The sequence below is a fragment of the Podarcis pityusensis genome, assembly GCF_964106645.2.
Source record: "Podarcis pityusensis genome assembly, chromosome: 1".
Taxonomy (NCBI): domain Eukaryota; kingdom Metazoa; phylum Chordata; class Lepidosauria; order Squamata; family Lacertidae; genus Podarcis; species Podarcis pityusensis.
This window is the reverse complement of record NC_138028.1, coordinates 46,002,312-46,026,565: the sequence shown is the minus strand read 5'-3', so window position 1 is coordinate 46,026,565 and position 24,254 is coordinate 46,002,312. Positions and strand designations below refer to the sequence as shown.

General features: G+C 43.2%; 1 protein-coding gene across 2 annotated transcripts; it reads right to left on the bottom strand.

The window, feature by feature from the left end:
• Window positions 1–1,744: 1,744 nt before the first annotated feature.
• ZFYVE1 (zinc finger FYVE-type containing 1) lies at window positions 1,745–23,898 on the bottom strand. Of its 2 annotated transcripts, none has more exons than XM_080989390.1 (12): window positions 23,620–23,898; window positions 21,894–22,707; window positions 15,883–16,387; window positions 13,969–14,183; window positions 11,495–11,601; window positions 10,359–10,467; window positions 9,746–9,843; window positions 9,516–9,633; window positions 8,751–8,921; window positions 7,754–7,958; window positions 4,369–4,482; window positions 1,745–3,866 (listed from the first exon to the last, which is right to left on the bottom strand). In XM_080989390.1, the coding sequence occupies exons 2-12, from the start codon at window positions 22,383–22,385 to the stop codon at window positions 3,634–3,636; spliced, it is 2,367 nt and encodes a 788-aa protein (XP_080845516.1). In that variant the 5' UTR covers window positions 22,386–22,707; window positions 23,620–23,898; the 3' UTR covers window positions 1,745–3,633. The 2 variants fall into 2 exon arrangements, with proteins under 2 accessions (XP_080845516.1, XP_080845517.1); XM_080989391.1 differs by having other exon boundaries at window positions 7,778–7,958.
• Between the last annotated feature and the right edge of the window lie 356 nt (window positions 23,899–24,254).

Sequence of the window (24,254 nt, the reverse complement as noted above, 5' to 3'; positions counted from 1 at the left end):
AACCTCTCTTGAGTCCATGGCTCCCTTGACCAACTACCTTCTTTCTTGTGGAGCCCAGTTATGTCACCCCTTGCCTGCAGAGCTGGCAGCCCCTCACCCCTTTTTGAACACCCTCCCTTGTGGAGTCTTCCCTCAGCCCCCTTTCCTCGGGAGTCCTCTGGGCAGCCGCAGCTGCCGCCCCTGCCCCAAAGAGACGTGCCTCCTCACACTTCCCCACAAGGGCCTGGGAAGCACCGCCTGGCCAGCCCCAGAGGCAACATTCACCTGCTGAGCTTGTAGCCAGGGGTTCTGCAACAAACAGCTATGCATGCCTTTGGGAGGCAGAGACCCAAGAGGGCATCAGAGGAGGGAAGGAAGGAAAGAGGGACAAAGGCCAGTGTTGCCCGCAGCACCCCGACCATCATTCAAGGCACCCTAGGGTGCCACAGCACACCGATTCAAAACCACTGCTCCAACGGCTCACTTGAGGTGGTCTGGCTTTGGCTGGAAAAATACCTCAGTAATGTCTTTAAAAAAAAAAAAAAGTATTTACACATGCAGCAATGCCAGCCCCAGGCTTTTTAATCACTTGAGGCAAAACAAAATGGTGCACGTCCCCCACCTTTGCCACCACTTGAGGCAACCGGAGGTGGCCCGGGGACACTTCAGCATGCTGAAGGTGATGAGGAGGAGGAAAGGAGGTTGGAGAGGAGCAGATGGTGACAGCAGTGGCCTTGCTGTTTCCAGGCAGCAGCCACAGGTGACAAACTCAGGAGGCAGCAAGTGACGTGCTTCTTGGCCTTCAGAGCTTCTTCCGAGCTCCTGTTCTGAGGTACCAGAGGGACCGTTCCCCCTCAGGGGGCGACTGGGATGACAGCAGCAGCACATATGTACAGACAAAGGAGCGGCAAAGGTTCATGAGGATCCCTTCACCTTCCTTTCCGGATCTGCTGTCCATGGTGACTGCCTCAGGGTAATGGGTGGACAGGCCCTCCCTATTGCGGAAAGGATACTAGACTAAATGGGTCCCTGGCCTGAACCAGAAGACTCTCCTTATGTTTGAGGTGCAGGTAAACGCTAAACTCTGAAAGTCCTTGTGCTGGGCTTCCACAGCTGTGGCAGGTTAGCAGAATCCCACAAATGGTATTTCTCATAGAGAGCCCCAGTAGTTTGAAGTCTTGTTTCTTGCTAGAAAATTTTCTAGATTTGTTTGGTTTGCTACTGATACAGCTAATCTTTTATCTGAGGGGTTGTAGTCATTCAGATACCTAGCTTGTCTAGAAAAAAAGGCACCCTAATTATATTGATGCCTTGAGTCCTTTTGTATCTGGAAATTCCAATCTTTTACTTGGGTGTGATTTTGAAACTAAGGGAAAGCAGCCAGTGTGAAGTTGCTCTTGGAAGCATAAATCTCCCTCTTGTTTCCAATATAATACCGAGTATTGCAGGGCCAAGCAAAATTACAGGTTCAACTTCCCCATCTCCTAAAAATTATGGCACGTTATTTCTACTTTGTGGAAACAGCCAGTTCTTAAGAGCATTGCCACATATAAGCTTTCTCCACTTTCTACAACCAGCTAAGTGACTTAAGGGGAGAGGGGAGGGCAAGGAGAGAGAGTGAGATGGTGCTAACAGGCTTTCTGTTATCCCTCAGATACACTGAACCCACTATGGCACGCATTGTAGAAATGCAATAGCTGGCTTTAAGAGAATGAGGCTGTTCTGTGGTAACAACAAAACCCAGACAAGTCAACGAAACAGAAGCTTACAAGTGAAGATTTTATACAAGGAATGCCAAGGGTGGTCTCTGGGTGTGCAATAACATGGTAGAATACCTACATGCATGGAGAACATACAGAGGGCATGGACTACACAACAGGTTTCACTTGTATTTTCCACCACAGAGTCAAAAATAAAACACTTCAAAGTGCAGTTACCTAGGTTGAAAAATCACTACAAGATAACTCCTCCCACTTCTATCCCTTGAAGAAAAAACCCCCAAACCTAGTTTCTAGTTACAAAACACATATTAATCCCTGTAGAGTTTAGACAGCAGGAATGTACTACTACATAATCCAGTTCCATTTTGGCATGCAAGCCGGAAACTGTCTCTCCCTTCCCAAGACACAGCAAGATTAGGTAGATATACAGAAGAAATCAGCACACTTGTTCAGAAGGGATAGTCCTTTATAGCACTTAATTTCATATTACAGTTCTAAAATAGGGGTCAGTCATCAAGGTATACAAGGTTATATTTTAATAAGTGGGAGAAACAACAGTGCCAGGGTATTGTGCCTGACTATCATGCCAAACTCCAGCTGTTATGAGTGACGACAAATCTCTGCCATGGGAATGTGCCATTCTCAGGAGTAAAAAGGAGAAGGATTCATTCTTCAAACTGATTGGGTTTCTGAAGGTCTCTTGTCATGGAAGCAGAGATCCACATCAAAGTCTAATGCAATAATTTTACTCAGTGGTTTGATCAGTGTCTCAAAGTGGTTCGATGCAGGGTTTTCTCCCTCCAAAAAGACAATCCCCCGATGTCATCAGAAGTACATCACTGTTTTCCAAGTTGGTTTATATGAGTGCTTTAAGGGTGGTTCACATAGATACTGCTAAGAATCTATACTTGGGACCATTTACAGAAGACAAGTGACTAAGATGCTAAGCAAACACTACACTGCAGGTTTGTGGGTCTGGCCTAGTACTTACCTTTGCTCTTAGCCTGAAGATTTTTGATGGGGGGGGGCGGGGAAGAGTCCATCAACAAGGAAAACCAAGCATAGAGGAATGTGAACAAGAGAAATAAGGCCTCATCAGCCCAAAGTGAAGCTGAAATAGCTGTTAGAAGACCAGCTTTAAGTTTTGTGTTACATTGTTTGATTCCTCCCATACTTCCACTGCCTTTAGCGCATGGCCCTTCTAAGATTACCATCCTTTCTGCAGCAGCACATATTTTTATCAGGACCTGTACAGAGCAGCTTCCTCATTTCTCTGGCTGTTTTCAGCCATGAGGAAACTCCTTAGCTCTGGATGACAAGGCCCTATAAACAGAACAAAAGCCATCTGGGGTAAAATAAATATGGGTGATGGGAGTTCCAAAGGGTCAGACCCAAAAGCTTAGGACTCACTGTCTGAAACAGGGAGTATGAACAATGGTTAGTTCAAGGTGTATGGAACCAAAGCCTTTGTAAGTCTAAGATGCTGTAAACAAACAGCAAAATGCTTCACACAAAAGAATTCCAAGGCACTCAAGAAGCTGTATGTTTGACCCCCTTTACATTTCAGAAAACAGTTCTATTTACCTTTGCTTGTTTTAATTGTAAATCATCAATGCTTCATCAGCCAGTTGCATTCTTAGCATACTCAATACTATAGATATAGAGATACATACTTTAAACTGGTATATAATACACTGGATTTTTGGATTCCTCATTTTACTGCAAGCTTCTCCATACATCCCAAGTTGGCCAAGTCCTGCAGAACTTGTTAAAACTAGCTGTTCAGCAATCCTATAGAAATCCGCACATGGGGAAAAAGGGCCAGAGATCAGGAGCATGCACTCTGGCTGCAAAAGGTTAAAAAGGGTGACTTTTGTTTTATCTAACCCTGAGAAGCTACGGTGTTACGGAGGACCCAGAAAGGTAGGTAGGGTTAAAGGTCACCGGGCTTTTTATTGCAATTAAAGCAGACTCTGACAGGATGATCCCAGCCACGGGAAGGGACAGCTCTGCGCTCCAGAGAGCACTCGTCACAGAAACCCTGGCCACAGGCACGGCAGTGGTGCTTCGACAGCTTGATATTGAATTCCTTCTGGCAACTGTGGCAGTGTAAGATTTCATGGTCGGGCACCCAGTAGGCAGGTCTGGCAGCATCCTTCACAAGACCTACAGAGAGTTAGGGGGAAAAACCCACAACACCATTTCTGTTTGTTACCAATAAAGAGGAGGAGGGACTGTACAAAACCCACCTCTGTTTTTGCTGCTCTTAATGAAGGATTAAGACTAATCTATAGGATGGTTCAAGTAATTCTCAGGCTGTGGCTTATAAAGGATTAGTGAACAAGTTGTCGATAAGCCCAAGATTTCTGTTGTCCCTGCTTACGCTTTTGCGTGCAACCTTATGTATGGGAACCAGGTTTAGAGAATAAAACAACCTATTGCAAAGCTCTGCATCTTAGCATTAACTTGGTGGGGGAGAGGGAAGGATGGCAGTACCTGTGCAGATTCCCCACACCTGCCACCTGAAGAGCCCTGGTCTTCTGCTTCACTGGACTTCTTTTATTTCACTAAGTGCTACTTGCTGAGGGGGAAAGAAAAGCCTCCAATTCTATACATACCCACTGAACTGAGAAGCCAAAAGGTTTCTAAATGCACCAATAGCACTTACCCAACGGGATATCAATGGCAGTCACTACAGCTCCAAGAGTGTTCTGCACAGCTTCACCAACCTTCCTGGCAATCACTGTCCCCCCTTCCTCATCAGTTGGAGCCTCAGGCACATCTGCATGACAGAAGTTAGGGCTCAGAGACAAAGGCACAACTCCAGCCTAAGACACAGCTGTTCTATTTAGAATTAAAATTGATGTTCCCCCAGAAGTTGCAGCCAGCTGCAGTCAGTGGTTGGTCCCTAACCTGGTAGGGGACAATGACTGAAATCCATAGATCTTCCACACTGAGATCTTCACCGAAGGCTACCTCCCCAGGACGATTCCACCAAAAACTGTTTTGTGGGCAGAATCCATGAGTAAGAAGAGATGAAAGCTCACAATTTGCCTTTCTTGTTACCTTTACTTTCAGCTACTGCCAAGTGGGCAAGGCACAAAGCAGGGCTATATCCTCACAGTAGTATGAGTAAAACTATTGTGCTTCACTACCCTGTCAGTGGCATAGGCTATCTGTGTGACTGTGAAGGTTTTCAAGGTAGCAGCTGATGAGGGGACTAACTGCCATAGGAGAATTTGCTATGATTTCTCATGCTTAGGCAAGAAATTGTTCAATCTGCAGCTTACTTAGCTGCCCATGCTTAAAGACATGGTTTCTACATGAGCATGAGTTGGAAATGAGCTGAAAATGGGAGAAACAGGTTCTTGATCCCCCTTTGTTTTATTTCAGGTTAAGTAAAGGTAAAGGTAAAGGTAAAGGTAAAGGTAAAGGTAAAGGGACCCCTGACCATTAGGTCCAGTTGTGACCAACACTGGGGTTGCGGCGCTCATCTCGCTTTATTGGCCAAGGGAGCTGGCGTACAGCTTCCGGGTCCTGTGGCTAGCATGACTAAGCCGCTTCTGGCAAACCAGAGCAGTGCACAGAAATGCTGTTTACCTTCCCGCCCGAGTGGTACCTATTTATCTACTTGTACTTTGACGTGCTTTCGAACTGCTAGGTTGGCAGGAGCAGGAAACGAGCAACGGGAGCTCACCCCGTCACGGGGATTTGAACTGCTGACCTTCTGATCAGCAAATCCTAGGCTCTGGTTTAACCCACAGCGCCACCCACATCCCATTTTCAGGTTAAGAGACCCTGTAAATAACAACAGGCCCATTATACCAGGGATAAAAGGGTGACTGGAGTTCTTGAATTCATTGTAATGCCATAGGATCCCTGAGACAGTCAACAAAAGTGTGTGATTGATTCTTTGGGATGCAAACAGATATGCCTTCAAAGAGGAGGAAGGTTTTCTGCTGTGAAGGGAGCTCTGCTTTCAGAAGCGGCTGGCATGGTGGAGTAATGCAGCAGGAGTGCCTTCCTGGTACAGCAGCCCTGCTGCCAGCTACTGGCAGTGGCAAGATCAGGGATGTGTTGGTTCACTGGCAGAGCCAGTCTGGCACTCCCATCATTGCCCCAGCGAAGTCCTTGCCACACTGCCACTCTGTCCCACCCCACTGCACCAGCCACTCCTGTCTTCTTCCCAACCACCGCTGCCACTCTTGCAATGGCACCACCTCATGTTACGCTTCCGGTGGATGCCTGCTTTGCAGGGTAGGGGGTTGGGGAGAGAACCTAAAACACAAGGATCTTGGCTAGCCATCTCGTCAAACATTGGTTCAGTGCTTTAAAAATATTATTATTATTAATAATAATAATACAAGTTATGTGTTAAGCTTTGTAAAACTGCTTTTGAGAAGGAAGTGGATTTGTGAATGACAGAATGGCTAGCCAATTGACACGATCAAATTCAGTATCTGAAAACCAGAACATCAGGACTTTCCTGCGTTTGATCGGAGCAGGGGAAGGTACATTTCACAACAGGCTCACTGCTGAAATTTTTTCATCTGTACAAACACCATGATACCCCCTTGTTGAATCAACTCTCATTTATCCACAGGTGTATAAGCAACCTCTATAATACGTTCTCCTAGCTTGAATCATGCACAAATGTCTTGAAATGGTATGTTACCAGAGTCATAAACAGCTCTGGTATAGCCCTGGGTAGGTTGCCCTCCAAGGTTGCACACAAGGCTTCTCTAGTGAGCACCAGACTGAATGCTGCCACCTCCTCCCCTTGTAAGCTCAGCATGGCAGCAGCAGAGATGGGTGGCAGCACTCAGCCTAGTGCTCCCCAGCAATGTGCCGAGCAAAGCAGCTGTCTGCTGCCATCTTTATTAATCCAGAATGCCTTGGGAATTCTAGAGTAAGAAAAGATGATAGCTGCTGTGTTCAATTAGCTCAGTGCTCATCAGAAATTAAAACAAAACAAAATAAAGAATGACAGCATCAGCCCAGTCAGCTCTCCAGGGTCCATGGGCAACTATGATGAAAGTGTCGGTTTGGAACTGAGCAGCTTCAGGAACAGAATGACAAGAAAGCATCAACAATGTCCCTCCTCTGGGGAAGCTACTCAGTACATACACACTGTTCTTCTCTATTGCCATTAAATAGATCATTTTCTTACAACCGGTGAATAAATCCATTAATTCTAGAGTTAAAATGAAGGAGATTTAATTCAATCTGAATAGCGATTTCTTAAGATTTAGGTAAGTTGTTTTCATGGAGGAAGAAGACTTCAATTGTAAATGCACTGAGAAATTTGGAAACTAAAATTTATTATTATGCTCCTTCATTTTGCTTTCTCATTATTCTGCTGTTTGGTGGGAGTTGCCCTCTACTTTTGGATACAGGAAGGACCACAGCTGAGTGTCAGGTCCAAACTAGACGAATCACTCAACTGGAAGGGACAGGAGGTCATCTTGCCTGATGCAGGAAATGCACTGCTACCACATCCCTTATAGGTGGCCACCCAGCTTCTGCTTAAAACCTCTAATGAAAGAGATGAGATGTTGGAAATCCACAGCTAGATTCCCCAATTTATTTCATAAGGAACCAGAAGGCCTTAAATCAGAACATTCTCCCACCCATGGGGCAAACAGTGACTTTGGGGTGTATTTAGATCAGATGTTGGGAAGCCTTTGGTCCTCCAGATGTTGCTGGGCTACAATTCCCATCATCCCTAGCCACTGGCCATGCTTGCTGGGAGTTGTAGTTCCACAACAGGTGGAGGGCCAAAGGTTCCACACACATTATTTAGATGATGCAAATAGCACAGGTTAACAGCTTCCTCCAGTGATGCCATCCCAATCCAATTCAGGGACCCCATGGCTGCTTTTGAAGAATCAAAGCAAGACATCCAATCACAGATCTTCAACATCTCACATAGCCTGACCTCAATCTCAGCTGGGAGGTGACAAAAGGCAACAGGGACAAGCATTTAAAAGCACAACATGATACACCAACAGACACACAAAAGGTTATAGGTTTCCCCCCTTTGGTTCACACACCTACTATGGTCAGGATGGGATTACCTAACTGAACGCCCCTGCCGTCATAGCAGCCATCGCATACTCGCACTGGTGTGGGGCCCCAGCCACGTTCGGGAACAGGGCGGGTCTTGGATGAACAACCATCACAGAAACCTTCTCCACAAGCCCGACAATGGTGTTTGGTGTCATTATCTTTAAATGAGATGCCACACTTTCTGCAATTCTGAAGGAGATAAAAAAACACGACAACAAGCCATTGGACTAAGTAGTTTGGTGAAAGAGGTATTGTTAGTCTTTCAGTCAGCTAAATTGGTGGTGGGAACATCTGGCCAGCAGGGAACTCAAGCCATATCCACTTGTTCCTACACCTGATATGGCATTGTGTGTGTGTGTGTGTGTGTGTGTGTGTGTGGACCAGGAGTGCCAACTTGAATATTGGGTGGGCCAAGGTAAGCTCCACCCGCATAATCAATCACAAGTCACAATGCACACACACCATTTGAATGGCAATGCCCATCAACTTGGGGACCCCAACCTGCTCAAATATTTTTTGGGGGGGCAAAGGGACCTTGCCCCTAGGGGCTGGCTCCTATGGTGAGGACACAGCTCTCTGCTAAAGGCCTCCTGAGACAAGCTAGGGCAAGGCAAGCAGGTGTGAAGGAGTCATTAGCATCTCCGCAGCCTCAGAGCTAACCACACGATGGACACATTTCATTTTGCCATGAGGCTCAGGATTGGCACCTGCGTCAGAGGTGTCTGTGGCCCAGCTGTTGAGCCTCGAGCAGAAAGGCTTCTTTCTTTTTTCCTGGTGGGAAGCAGGAGAGTGAGAGCCCACAAAGGGGGAGACTGCACACAGGGCTGTCTCACTGTGTCTGCTGGAGGCAACAGATTTGTAGAACACAACAGAGGCATTTCATCGAGCAATGAACCATTATTTCATCTCTTTGGAGAAAGAGAAGTAGGGGAAAGGGAAATGACTTCTCATCAGCATGCAAGTATGATGACTACTAGATACCAGAATCTGGGAATTGGGTTTCCAGTAGGCTGGAGCGATTTGATCCGTCAGCCAAGAGGTCACTGCTTTTGTGGGTCCCAGGCTCAGTTCAGACACTGACTGTGCCATAAAGTTCATCCCATCTATGAGGCGCTGAGCAGCATTGTTGTTGTCTTTCAGACTGCAATCCGTCTGCAACAAAAATGGATATTCAATACAATTAACATCTCATTGTGCCTGTCTGCTGCTGACCTGCTGACCTCTACTAAATATTAGAAGATATACATTGTCTTTTATTTGGAGAAAGGAAGCGACTCACCGGTGCAACCACATAAGGAAATTAGACTTCTGTTACTGACTGGGACGCCCCAGATCTTCATGTAAATTCCTTAGAAGGAATTCAAAATAGGAGCTCTGTCTAGGGGCATGGAAGATCCTAATGCAGGGCTCTGGTCCCTTCTCTCACTCTTTGCTTTGGAATGTGTGGCCTAAACACACTAGGATGGATCTTAAGGAGATGAACCAGGATGAATACAGGAAATATTTTTTGAAGCTGGGCAGGAGAGATCTGGTATACATATTTCTCAATCCATGTCTCCAAGACACAACATGGTGGCGTCAAACTTGGCTTTAACGGCCTGGGCATGTAAAACGTCTCTCATCGCCAACATCTCCTGAAATGGGATGATTTAACACAACAGGGGTGGAATGCCTGCTACTGTGGCAACCTAATCGTTTCCCCTTCAATTAAAAGGACAAGAAACAAATGTATGCAAGTAGACTTACACCTGGCCAGATGTGCACAATTTCTGTCCTCACCACGGTATCCACAGGGTCTTGGTTGCCAAACCAGTACTGTCGGCTGCGGTACACAACTCCGCAGTTGGGGCACTCGATCACATACCTGCAGTCAGGAAGGAAGAAGAACTGGTCACTTGAGCATGCTCCAAGTGAAGAGAATGGGAGCAGGGAAGGATGAAGGGGGAAAACAGATCCTCTCCTGCTCCTGTACTCACCCTGACCAGGCATACTTGGCAAGTCCCATCCAAGGGGAATCAGTGGAAGCGGACGTTTTGGGCACCACTCTAACTTCATTCCCACGTTCATAACAGGCCTGGAATGCAAAATATCAATTAAAATGACTTATCTTCAGATCTCAAAGTCCATACCTTCCATTTACAATGAAGAGTTATGCGTTAGTTCCCCCAAAACGGAGGCAACGAGGAATGGCATGGTTTGAACATATGCACGAAAACATTTACAGCATTAAAACTAGGAACTTACTGTTCTTCAGTAGACAGTGGGTGCCAGAAAACAGGCCAGGGAAAACCCTAATTCTTTCTAGCCCAAAGCTGTGAAATCTTTGACCCACCAAAGTGAATTCACAGCCCAGCAGAGGCTCAGAGATCCTCTTGTTTCTGCCTCCAACTGCAAACATAGATGGGTTGTGTAATGTACAGAGGGAGGGGGACGCAGAGTTTGCTCCTTACCGATCACAGGTTGCAAAGCACCTTGGAAGCTACAATACATGGATTGATGGGCTACATTAATCTTAGCAGGTTATAAGCTATGCAGGCTTTTCTTGTCAACCTCCAGTACCAGAAGCTCTCTTTCACTTGCTTCACTCACCTTGCATGTAAACACTCTGTTATCGTACTGATGGGTGTATCTACACCGATTCTTGGCTTCATGAGGAACCCCTTCTTTTGAATGGTTCATGCTGTTTTTACATCCACACCTGGAATTTCAAAGCAAACCACACAAATACTCAGAAGGCAGACTGACCAGAAGCTCCCCAATGGATCTCTAAGGCTCCCAATCGTTCTTTTGCAGTTGTGGCTTGCATTGGTTGCTCTTTACAATTACAAGCCACATGCAAGCCACACTGCTTCAGCTGGGAGTCAGATCAACCTTATGTCAGATGACTGGTAGATGGGCAACCCTGCCCACCTGTCAAATGTGGCCCATGGGTTGTTGGTTACAACTGGATCTGGCCCACTAGCTAAAAGTGGTTCCCCACCCCCAGTTATATAGATTCCAGGCTTATGATGTTACCTAATGCCTTACACACTAAATATATATACAGTGGTACCTCGGGTTAAGTACTTAATTCGTTCTGGAGGTCTGTTCTTAACCTGAAACTGTTCTTAACCTGAAGCACCACTCTAGCTAATGGGGCCTCACGCTGGCACCGCATGATTTCTTTCTCATCCTGAAGCAAAGTTCTTAACCCGAGGTACTATTTCTGGGTTAGCGGAGTCTGTAACCTGAAGCGTATGTAACCTGAAGCATATGTAACCTGAGGTACCACTGTACAGTGGTACCTCCAGTTATGAACGGAATCCATTCCGGAGCCCAGCCACATCCCAAAAACCTCATAACTGGAGACGCCCTTCTGCGCGCGCACATGGCGCAATGCGGTGAAACCCAGAAGTATATGCATTCGCAACCCAAAGTTTACGTATCCAGAGGGATACGTAAGCAGAGGTACGACTGTACAGTAATGTTGGATTTTATTTAAAGTTAATAAGATCGTTTCGGAAGCAGTGTTCTCCCAACAACACAAGAAACAAAGCAAATTCCCAACACGAATAACCAACCGCAAAATTTCTCACCCAAGTTTTACTTAACAGTGACATTGGCAACTCCCTATTTAAAATGGGCAATGACTGGGTTGCTTGTAACATGCTCATTATATTGTAATATAAAACATAATTCTGACACTGTAGATCTTATTCAAATAGTGTTCTTCACATTCCACCTACCCGCAGCTGAGACATACGGAGGAACAGGTGAAATACTCGTCTGGAAAGAAGGAGCTGTGGGCCATCTGATCATCTGGGATCTCACCGCAGAACCTATCACTCAGTGCCTGCAGAACACACAGAGAGAAACCAGCAGTGAGTATAGAGCTAGAGGGACAACAAAAAAACACCAACTTTTATGGAACGGTATAGGAGCGTGAAGCACCTCTTATGTGTTAGATCAGGGCGTGGAACATTTTCGGCCTGGCATGTCAGATCTTCCTCTCCCCGCACCCTGCAGGCCAACTTTAACAGATGCACAGAGCCACTTCCCTGACAAGCATCTGATGGTTCCACTAATCTGTCAAAACTGAACTGTGAGGGAGAGGTCTGCTTTGCCTGCATGTTCCCCACAGGAAACACAGCACCTAGCAGGACAGAACTCTCTGCTCACAAGCTGATGAGTGGAGGGTACAATCTTGCCCTCTGCAAGGGTCTGCTGTCAGTGAGTTCATCCTCCGCTGTAGGGAGGACTGACGAGGCTCTCTGCTGTGGCGGATATATATCGCGATAGATTGAGGCATTGTGATGTTTAGCTGGTGATATATTAGGATGTTGAAAACCAGATATTGCCCAGCCCGATCTTCAACAAGGATGGAAAGACTGTCAAAACTGTTAGGTTCTAGCCATATTGCCATTCATTTATTCTTGTCGTAAACCACGTTGAGGTTTTTATTACAATTAAATGGTATATAAATTTCATAAAATAAAAATAAACAATGAAATCCAAAATTTCCAGGAAAGAGAAAGAGAGGCAAAGGGCTTACTCCTACACTGGCAGCCTATTGGCAGGAATTTCCCTGAATGTTTTGTAAGCAACTTCTCCCCCCATCCCCTGCTCACAAAGATTGAATGTAAAGATTGCAAAAGCACCAAGCAGACCCTGAAAACCTTTTAGACTACAGGGGTATCATTGCCTGGCATTACATGCATTTTGGGAGAAGCAGAACTTTACAAACTCCTCTCTGCTGCAGTTATTAAAGCCACAAAATCTCTCTTTGGTTCAGCAGGCAAGAACCATAGATTAAGACAGTGCAACTGATTGCAATTCAGATGAGAAACTTTTCTTCTCGCAACAAAACATTAAATACCTCATGATCAGAAAGTGTATACTTCACACTGCAACATCCATAAATAGATAAGCCATGAATGAATAATGAACATTAAAACCATGGGTAACTATACTCTTCACGTACTGTAAAAATGCCTGTCAAATCATAAACTGAACAAGGAGGGGTTGTGGAAAAGAAGAGTTCGGCTGCAATGCCATGCACAATTTCCGGGAAGTAAACCCCACTGAGCACAGTGTAAATAATCATAGGATTCTGAGAGAACATGTTAAGGATTGTGTTGTTAGTGACAACACCACAATAAATATAGGAGCGTGGTTGTAGGGAAGAAGTCAAAAATTACAACTTCTCATTACATGGGAAAGATCTAATTATATAATAAATGCTCAGTGGAGGATGTTTTGCAGTAAAACTTCTAATTGCATACATATAAACTCTCTCCTCGAAAAACATATCCATCCTTATTTTAAAATACTTTCCCTGACAGCCACTCAGACTCTTACATTGTCCCCTGAAGAGCTGTGCTCTTGACCTCCACTAGCTCCAGATGTTACATCTTTGCTATCTACAGATGAAAAACCATTTAAGGAAACTGAGGAAAAAAATCAAGGCAAGTCAGAGAATAGGTTGTTGCCTGGAGACCATGTCCTGACTCTCAGTTACCCTGGCAACAAGAAGGATCTTTCCATTGTACTACAGCAGCTTAGTCCCGCCTTGCTTGGCCATTTATGGTGCATTACTACTAGTAGAAGTACAGTGTCTGTAGAAACTACATTTGCAACACTGGGGGAAAGTATTAAAGAGACATGGGCTTGATGAAGTACTATTTTCACCTACTCCACAAACCCAGTCCAAAGTTTCTTCTGGCCTTTTTTTAAAAGAAGAAAACAACTCACAGAAGCTGATATGCCCTGGGCAACTGGAATAGTCAGGAAGTACAAATCAGACCTCAGTGTTAGTTGTAAGCCTGCCAATGTCCTCAATTTCCCTCGGTGTCAGCCTAATTGGAGGCGGGGTGTCCATTTTCTCTTGGCATGGCTCACTTGCCGTACTGTTCTGGGTCTGCCTACTCTTCAGGAGCTCTGATACACTGTCTACTCCGGTCAACTCTCGTTCTTTGCTGTTTGCTTTATATTATGGGAGTTGCTCCGTGGATAGGAGGAGTGCAGGTGACCCTGCTTTGGGATGGGGGTTGCACTTTGATTTCTAAGGGACCTGATGGCAATCAAAGTCCAACCCTCCAAGAATGAAACTGGAGGAATTTGCAATTTGAAATATAGCCACCTGCCCCCAGAGCTGCTGGCTGTGGCGACGGAATCTGTGGTCTTTGTATAGAGGAACAGTAATTCACCATCTTACACTTACTTTGAGTGCCTTGTAGATAACTCCAGGAGGCCGGGGAGAACGGGTCGTATTATTTTCTAGCTGCTGCTCCACGGCATGCCTGAGCCCAGAGAAATCTGTTGGGGGGTTATGTGTCCTTGTTCCTTTGTAATGGATCGAGCTGAAGGCTTCAGGGAAGAGCCCAAGTTTCCGGAACCGATCCTGGACAAGTTTCTCAGGCACCTCAGAAGGGTGATCTAAAAGATTCAATCACTTTAGCTATATTATCGTGAGGTTTGCATGTGTATTTACTTTTTTTTTTTTTACATATGTGTTTACACGTATTTGCATGTGCATTCTTGATCAAAACAACGAATTCTCTCCTAATAGGAAACACCTAGAGCAAAGCATAGGCTGGACCCAAAGGTTACCTTCCTTTCCCAGAAACAACATTTCTGTGAACACAAGGGCCTTCAATCCAATGGAGGGGAAATTTCTTCCAATCTCTGCAGCCCCACCACCACCACCCTGTCACTATGCTGTTCTGGAGCAGATTGGAGATTGGAGGGAAGGGGGGAGGGTGGTAAAAAACCAGCCGCCCTTTTCTATTAGCAGATGACAGGATCACGGGATCCAACTCCATGCTGCCAGAACATACCTTTTAAAAAGTAGCTTACAAATTGTTAACCTAAATAGATTATTAGAGGAAAGAAATGGGGAATAGGAAGAAGAAGCCCTTTATAGGAAATCTTACTATCAATATTACATTATTTAGATGCAGTTGTATTGATGGCCTATTGATGGGGTCACATTGTTTTTTTTAAAGTGTATCTGCTGCAAGGTGCAACTGATGAAAGCCTCCTCCTCCTCCAACAGCATAAACTACTTGTACTACCATGGTCTATAAACAAGGGATTTTTAATTTATATAATACCGCTTGTTTTCTTGTGTGCACAAGTGGTGGTGGAGGTTTCTTGGTGTGTGTTTTTTACTACTCTACCTATTTCTGTAAAATCAGTGGCAATGACATTATACTCCATTATACTCCAAAGATGGCAAAATCATCTCTTGCAAGAAAGTTCCAGGAACATGTTCTTGAAACTCCTTTCATTCAAATCAGATCTCAGCTGCTGAATATACCAGCTGGACCACTTACCACTGCTCTTTAAAATGCTTATTTGACTGTCTTTACTGTTTACTGCTTGTTTTATTAATTTAACATTTTGTTGTTGTTGATTATATTGTTGCTTCAAAGCTATGAAGCATCTTATTGAAAGGCAGATTTTTAAAACTTCTTAAATAAAACAAAATAGATTCTGCATCTTTGTCAGTTTTTCGGTTGTTTCACTGGTGTTCTCCAGAGCTACTGGTAATGCTCAGAAAAGTCAGTCCACAGGGAATTCCTTTCCTTTTAGAGAGGGGCTGATACCAGGGACATTCATACTGCCAAGCTTTTTATTTTTAAAATATGTATAAAAGTACTCTATAATATGAAAGCAGGATTTGCATCTATTGCATAATTTAGTCTGCTTCTGTTAGGTATCAAGGGAAAAACTATGGAAGACAATGAAGCCATGCTTCCTGCCACTGGAAATTCTGATCAACCCTGCCTCTGGTTTCTAAGATTTCAACAGGTGGTATACACTAGCTTTGCAGCTAGAATATCTAGAAACTTCCTTCTTCTCCTTGCTTTTAAAAAAAGGACGATGAAATGTGATCCCAAAAGCCATAGTCACACAAAATACACATAATCCAAACTAACTGGCTTATGCTTTGCTATTTGCCAGATGCAAACTCCCTGCATGTTACCTCTCCACCTTCTATATTCTAGATAGTGAGCTAAGTCAGGATTCAGTCCCCAAATCTTCCACGTGGCAACACCCAACTCTGGTTGTGTTACGATACAGATCCATCCCAAGTGATTTACATTGCAGCAACCAACGTGCGTCTACTCACCAGCACCTAGTAACTGTGTGTATACAGTCTCGTGGAAGATAATGACTCCAGGGCCCAAAGTGGACAAGGGAACATCCAGGCCACAACGGGCTGTGGTTGCCTTCAGTTCTTTGGTGAAGTGTTTTAGGTAGGCCTCTGAGGCATCTCCAAGAAATTTGAAGAGATCGTTGTGAAGTCTGTCAGCATGAGTACGGTAGATGATAAGGTCCGAAATAGCCAAGACCTTCAAAAGCAGCCGGGTCCTCTGACTCAGGTTGACAGTGGCCCCCAGAAGACCCTCTGTGTCAATCACCACCATTTTGTGGACAGGGTCATAGGCTGCCCAAACCCCTACTGTACAAGACTCCTGAGCGGGAGATGTTTTAAAAACCTCACGGCCGTAGAAGAAAGTGTGGTTAAGGGTATGAGATTTGCCATCCCCCGTGTTCCCAAAAATAGACACCACCTTTACGTGCTGATCAGGTTTGCAGTCCAGTTTCCTGATAAATTCGTCTTCGTTTGCCACCTTCCAAAACAAGAAGAGAAAGATTGCGTTAGAACTTTTTAATGGAAAGAACCCACTGCTGAAACGGTGCCACTTCTGGGACATGACTTGTAACTGCAAGTGACATTCTTTTAGCCAGTAACACTCTGAGATACTGGTGCCTGCTAAAGACTTTTTTGTTTAAGCAAGGAATGGACGGTAACATAGCTAGCCCACACAGGAATATTTGGATTTCTTATCCTGCCTAAGGATGTCACATCTTAGCAAGAGGGGCAAAAAACTTAAATGATTGTGTAAGGATTCAGTCCTTTACTCTTACTCTATTTTAAAATTCCTAGCATCTAGAAATCATTCTGTTATTATATTTGAGCATAGTTGAACTATGCTGTTATCTTACCTCCAGGAAAAAATATGATCCAATCATAGATTCTTTGCCACTTTAATTACATACAACTGACATACATTTTTCCAGTATGGAGTGAGCCAATGAAAATGTGAACTAAAACTATGAACTATTAGAGGGGGGGTCATATATGAATGGATGTCATGTATTTTCTTGTCCAATCGCAGCATCAATTTGACTTTGTCAATAAGATATGAAATTATACATATAATTTGAAGCATATATCACATAAATTGTATCATCTTTCTTCTCCTTAGCAGGACTCCTCTACATCTAACAACTGCGTGATAAGCAAAATTTAGCAGACGAGGCTTTTCCTGGCATACAGCTGAAGCAAGAGGAAAAGTTTCATCTGGTATGTTTCTGCTTGTCTTTCAGCCTTTAAAAATGGTACAGCAATTCTCCACAATGTACACTATTTAAATGAAGGTAGATATTTTGAGGGAGAAGCCACACCTGAATTCTCTTCTACTTCTTTGAGGCTGTTAGAGAAGCAGACTCTCCAGGTTGCAAATCAGCAACCTTAATTGTTAGGGATCCACTTTCAATGTCACCATTATGTTTATTAGAAAAGAGAACAGATGTGCCGCTAAGCCATAACTGAAGGCCTTATAGCCAAGCCACAGGAAGGTTTGTCCTCACTGAAGTCAAATACAACCTTGACATCTATTGCATTAGGAAACAGCTCCACCCACCCATTACTGATGAAACAGCTAGAAACAAGGATAAATGGGATAGAAAACTGAGGCTGCATCCTACAAAAACCTTCTTGGCAGTATGCCCTGTTGAACAGAGTGAGATTCACTTCCGAGTACACCTGCTAGGGTTGTGTCAACAACTTTTGTAGTTGCATCAGAGAGATACCTCTTTCAAAAGAACTTACAACTTTAAAAAGATATGAAACAGTAATAAAAAAAGAAAATCCAAGACAGCATGACAGTCAAGCTATAAAAGAGCTAAAAACAGCACCCCACAATAAAGTCAAAGTTAATAGGTAAATCATTTTTTAAAAGCTTTCTCTAAAAGGATATTCATAACTGCTTGCTGCCCATGAGCTATGACACCCTTGCTCCTAAGGAGTCTATTCAAAGTCAGTGGAACTGCACCAGTTTATACCGTATTTTTCGCTCTATAAGACGCACCCGACCATAAGACGCACCCAGTTTTCGGAGGAGGAAAACAAGAAAAAAAATATTCTGAATCTCAGAAGACAGAACAACAAGAGGGATTGCTGTGCAGCGAAAGCAGCGATCCCTCTTGCTGTTCTGGCTTCTGGGATAGCTGCGCAACCTGCATTCACTCCATAAGACGCACACACATTTTCCCTAACTTTTTAGGAGGGAAAAAGTGAGTCTTATAGAGCAAAAAATACGGTAAATGGGTTATTTTCAATCTGACCTGTAGATGAGGAACCATACCACCGACTTCTCTAGAGATGGGAAGGCCTGGGGGAAAAACGGAAAATTGGGAGGAAAAACCAGGGGGTTTTTTTCGTTTTTTTCCAAACGGGGAAAAAACAGCTTTGGGGGGAAAAACAAAAAAAGGGGGGACTGGTTTCCCCCCAGTTTTCTGGGTTTTTTCCAGGCCTTCCCATCTCTAGACTTGCCTAAGAAGAGAACAGAAGTTACAACGCATTTTACAAGCCTGTAAGCTTTCACACTGTTGTTAGGGCTGCCATTTTATTTCACTTGTGCTGTTCTTCTGCCTTCAATAGCAACCTCATACCTAGAACCCCACCCAGTTACACCTGTCCTTATCTCTGTAACAGAAAAAGCTTTACCTCAGTGTCAGTCACTAGCATTTGACTATACAATAGAAACAGTATAGATGGATAAGGCGAAAGTTATTCCCTTATCACTGAGTATGGAAACTGACAATGGATGCCTTACTTAGGAAGTGGCCTTATACCTAGTCTGATTATTTGGTCCCTCTGTTGTTTGGCTTGAACAGCCCTCCAGGGTGCCAGACAGGGGGCATTCTCAGCCCCACCTAGTCAGTCAGTCAGATTTGTTTGTGAGAAAGCATTGGTCATAAATGTCCAAAAATGGTACATGTGGTGAATCCATAGTGAATTTGATGCAGGAATCAACCGTGTTCAGCCAAGTAAGAAATTCCAAAACACCCAAATTCTGATGAGCAATGTTATAAATATATGTCCTACTTAGAAACAACCGCAATTTTGTACAAAGAGAAAAATCCACATGTACACTGCATGGCACATATCACTGATATATATCACTGATGATATATATCAGTGTGGGTTTAAATAGTGGTGTTTGGGAATTTCTTACCTGGATGAACACAGTTGATCCTTATATCACTAGTGCACATGGATTTTTAATAGATATAATTTTTTACTTATAAATAACACTGACAATTTTGTGTAAAAAATACAGTAAACCAAGCGACAAGAACATCGTATTATATATTAAAACAGGAATCATTCCACATGTATCACTGCCATTTGGACAGTTTCTAAGGCTGAAACATAATTGTCCAATATATTGAATAAAGGGACACAGACACACGATTTGAAACAAAGAGATTTTCATCAAGAGGGTATAAAGAAGGCTAAATATTGAGTATGAGTTATTGTAGGATAAGAGGTCCGTTCAAAAGCAGAGGAAAAAAACCTTTTCAGGTATATGAAATGTAACAGAATACCTTTCCCTATTAGACATATTGTACTGAAACACGGATACTTAATATAAGATACTCCAGGATTTGCCTGTTGTAGGATATTGGATCTTTAAATGTGAAGAAAAAAATAGTATATTCAGTTACAGTTTACCACATGAAACCCCTTATTACTAAAGGACATTTTAACAAAGTTAATATTCCAGATCTCTACAACCTGTACAAACAAAACAATTTTTTAATCCTAAAGATGGTAAAGCTTTTGTTTTAAGGGATTTCATTACATGTCACTCCACACATGTGATCTATGTGACTGCATACCCTTGTCCACATGTATATGGAGGAACAACAAAAAAAGTGGAATTTTGGAATTATGGATCATTGAGCAGTAAGATCAGAACTAGAACAACTGAAACTTTATTACTTCCATATTTCATGGTATACAACTATACACCGTAGCATTTGAAGTTTTTGGCAACTGAACAAAAATTTCAAATCCTCAGCAATATTACTCAGCAAGAGTCATATTGAATTGATACATTAAAGACAGTTTCTCCCAATGGTTTAAATTAAAGATTTGATTTCCCAACATTTCCGTAATAAGGTCAATGTTATACTATGCCTTCCCACTTTGGATATATTTTGATGGGCATTTATGTTATTTAAAACATGTATGGAAGAAGTATGTCATTGTCCTGTCAAAGGAGTAAAGGTTGTACAGCTGACAAAACAGAGAAGTGATAGTAGGAGAGTTTCCTTAGGCCAGTAATGTTACAGTAGTATTTCAGACAGCTGTTTTGTTCTAACTACTGAAGCACATTTAGAAACCAATAAATATGAGGAGTTGTTGTTATTTTAATGTGATAAAGCAGGGAACTAATGTACCTTATAGGCAATAATTTTTCTATAAAAGAAAATACTTCTAAGTTAGAAGAACTGCAGCACACAGCTATCTAGGAAAAACAATTGCATTATATAATTCAAGTTGGAATCCGTCTAAGAAATGTAGAAGTTGTTTTTCATCTATGGAGCTTGAAAATGGATGTTTTACAGGTGATTTGTAGTATATGTTATTGTTGTAGATGGTTGATAACGTTTATTATTAGCACAGTATGTGGACTATTTGGATATAATTTGGGTTCCCATTTGTTGTGCAAACATAAACTCAAAGACAACAGTAAGCTTCCTTAACCTTAAAGGCATATTACAGCTGAGAGTGTGATTTTGGCAAGACTCTACAGGAACTCATCATTCTCTTTGAAGCTCTTTACTTATCTGCTCAACCTCAGCCTCCCTTTAATTTCCTTATACCAAGTAGGTTAACTCTTTCAATGGATTGCAAAACTAAGAACACTGTAAGTATGATGATTAACTGCCATGATAGTCTTGAGGTCCAGCAAACAGCACTCTCAAACCTGAACAGACTATGCCAGACACAGTGCAGAAAAACAGAACTATTATGCAGCCACCGTTACAAAAGAAATTGGAATGAAGGTTCAATTCTGACATCCAACAAATCAGCAAGTATCTGTTTACATCTTAACCAACTTGCATTGGACATACTTATTGCAATTCAAAGCTGCTTGTGGACTTTGGAATTCAAATCCTAAGATCTCAACTCCTCTAGCGGCCAGACCAAAGGTTCCTTCTGTGACATCAGAGCAGTTAACCCAGTGGCAGCAAGAAGACTTATGATGCCTCTGCCTACTGTGACATCATAGCAAAGAAGCCATTGCTTCCTGACTTCAGTGTATGCTACAAACTACAGAAGAGTTTCTCTGTTAGGACAGATTTAAGTGACTTTGACCATGACCTCATTTGTATGTATTTGAACCAAGTGGCTTTGTTAAAGTTTGCAAGTTGAGGAGTGGGAGGGAAAGTGGGTGGGTGAAGGAAGAAGGGGAAACTGATTTTGCCATTGCTAATACTTGTTATATGCGCTATATAGGAGGGAGGGAGAGAGAGAGAGAGAGACAGATTTAAATGTAAGGCACATATGTAGAGGCTCTCAAAAAAAAATTTTCTTTAAAGACTGAATTGAGGCTGTAATGTTAGCTACTTACCGTGCATCTTGCCCACTCAAGAAAGTATCCACCCCACAACTGTCAAGTTGAAAAGTCACAAAGAATAATTCTATACTACAGTGGTACCTTGGGTTAAGTACTTAATTCGTTCCGGAGGTCCGTATTTAACCTGAAACTGTTCTTAACCTGAAGCACCACTTTAGTTAATGGGGCCTCCCACTGCCGCCGCACCGCCGGAGCATGATTTCTGTTCTCATCCTGAAGCAAAGTTCTTAACCCGAGGTACTATTTCTGGGTTAGCGGAGTCTGTAACCTGAAGCGTATGTAACCTGAAGTGTATGTAACCCAAGGTACCACTGTATATCATTGGGTTTATTCCCCCCAATATGATGCTGCCTTGAGTCCCTCAGATAAATCATGCAGATTTAATTGTCTGCCTTTCAAAAGTCACAACATTTCTTACCTGGATCTCCTCTGTTTCATCTACCAACAGGAAGCTTACAACGTTTTCTGTCATCTTCTTCCTCTTGGTCTCCTCATCCATCCCCTCCTCCTCCTCGTGAGATTTGTCACCATGGTAAACAGTAATGGGGTGCTTCCTCTTGTTTCCACCCGCATGTGTCCTCTTCTGACACTCTACACAGAGGTTAATTTTGCATGCTTGGCATCTTATTGCTGCCCTCTGTCTGGAGTTTATGATATTGCTCTGCATGATATTCCCACTGGCAACCTTGCAGGTGTCACAGTATGGGACATGGCCGGCTTTAATTCGGGTCCGTTCATGGTTTCGTAGCCTTTCCTGCCTGTGTAGTTCTTCTTCACACCGCTGGCACTGCAGGCTTCCACACTCATCGCACTCAAAGGTTGCTTCATCTGTGCCACTGCAAGCATAGCTTTCCTGGCACAAAAGGGCAGTATTCAGTCCCTTATCAGCTGTTGGAGGCTGGGCACTCATTTTCAGAAATTTTACTGTTAGCTTTACAATTTTTTAACAGATATGTACATTGGTTTTCCAAAGGATTAGAAATTGTATTTATCTTAACATTGAGGAAACTCTGCATATGTTGATATTTCTATTAAAGAATGTGTCCGTCTTGATTTTCTCTTGTCTATAATGGTATCATCATATGCAAAGCCAATGTAAACACTGCAGCTTTCCACAATTAAGGACAGGCCCAAATGAATTATGGGCTTAAAAGTCACACTGAGGTTAGATATGTGTAAGAAAAACAGGGATATGTTTCTAAAATGCAAGCCAGATCTTTTCCCTGAAAGGCCTGAAAAAGAAATAGGAAAAAAATTTATAAAGATAACATCAGTGGTTTTATATTTTTTTAAAAATCAACAGAAAATTCAGACAATATTAGTAAACCTTGTGCTTTCCTGTCACAATTCAACTCCTCCTGAACAATGCAAAGCACTTGTGGACATTTTCTGGATCTATGTTTTTTTGCAAAACAAGGAATGTATTTGTCTGCTCACAGCAATGCTATCTCAGACAAGATCTTTATTTCAGCTGCAATTATATCTGAACAAACTAAACTTCATCACACAAAATAAGCAGAAGGGCCTTTATAAAAGTAAGTGGCATAGGCCCCAATTCTATGTATATTCACTCAGAAATAAGTCTGACTTAAGTCTGGTGGCAGTATATAGGATTACAGCCTTAGGAAGCACGGAAACAAATCTGACCAGGGAAAGCCACATCAAAGCGCCACATATTTTTAAACCCTACTGTATGGGTTTTTATTTTCCCCAGCGGTGAGTATCTACTTACCTTAAATTAGGACAATAATAAATTACAAACGTAAGTCAAGCAATGTTTAAGCCAGCAAACGGGGTGGGAGGGAGGGTAGGTGTCTTACAGTAAGACCATTCCATCTGTTTACATTTGTAACTTATCTGCTTCCAAAACAGGACCTTTTGCCTTAAAGCACAATAAATATTTGTCTGCCCATATTGCCTAAAAAAGGGCAAAACATATACCTAACGAGCTGCTTACTTAAGGTTACTTTAAATCACAATAGGAAAATATTGCTATATACTAAACATTTCTTTTAAACTAGTAGATCTTCTCATAAACAACAACGGGGTGGGGAGGAAACAGAATAAACGAAATGGCAGGGTCTGCCTAGGAGTAAAATATCCCCCCAACATCCCGATCTATTGTTTACAAAAACAGTAGGCACCTTCCTCCTCCTCTTCCTCCCTGGAAGTCTTAGTGACTAAGTAATCAGATCACAGTCTCCTCCTCCTCCTCCTCTGAGCTTCAAGGATCGAGCTGGGCAGATCCTTCCTCTCCCCCGCAGGGTTAGGGCTTAGCTCCCACAGTGCCTGAGCCCCACCATGTAGACCTGGGACCCCCTAGGAGGGATCGGGGCCAGTCCAAAGCTCTTCTCCTTCTCCCCTTGTTGTCAGTCTTGATCAGCTGATCGCAGGGAACTTCAGGGTTATTTTTTTTCCTAAGACAGGAAGGTGAGCGGTCGAGGGGGGAAAGGCCGGGTGCATTATGGGAATCGTAGTGCTCAGGGGGCGGCGCTTCAACGCGTTCGGAGCGGGGGCAGAACTACATGTCCCGACATGCACTGCGGAGAGAAGTTGAGCCGCCTTGCACAGCATCCCGGGAGATGTAGTTTCAACAATCCCTGGGCTCGTAATTGTGACAAGCCGCGGCGGCGAAGTGAGGTTTCGTAGGAGGAGGAGAATGCATGGATGGGTGTGATGTGGCATAACGTGTTGTGTAACGCGGAGGGATAAAGAGAGATTATCGGATAGGGGTGGAAATTCGTATAGATGTAAGCTCTTCGCCTTTATGGAATATTAG

Coding starts and splice junctions, on each gene's coding strand:
- ZFYVE1 (XM_080989390.1), bottom strand. CDS start 22,385: ATGAGTGCCCAGCCTCCAACAGCTGATAAGGGACTGAATACTGCCCTT. Junction 14,184..15,882: donor CACACAGTTACTAGGTGCTG/GTGAGTAGACGC, acceptor TGAATCTTTTAG/ATCACCCTTCTGAGGTGCCT. Junction 9,844..10,358: donor ACAGAGTGTTTACATGCAAG/GTGAGTGAAGCA, acceptor TTTGCATTCCAG/GCCTGTTATGAACGTGGGAA.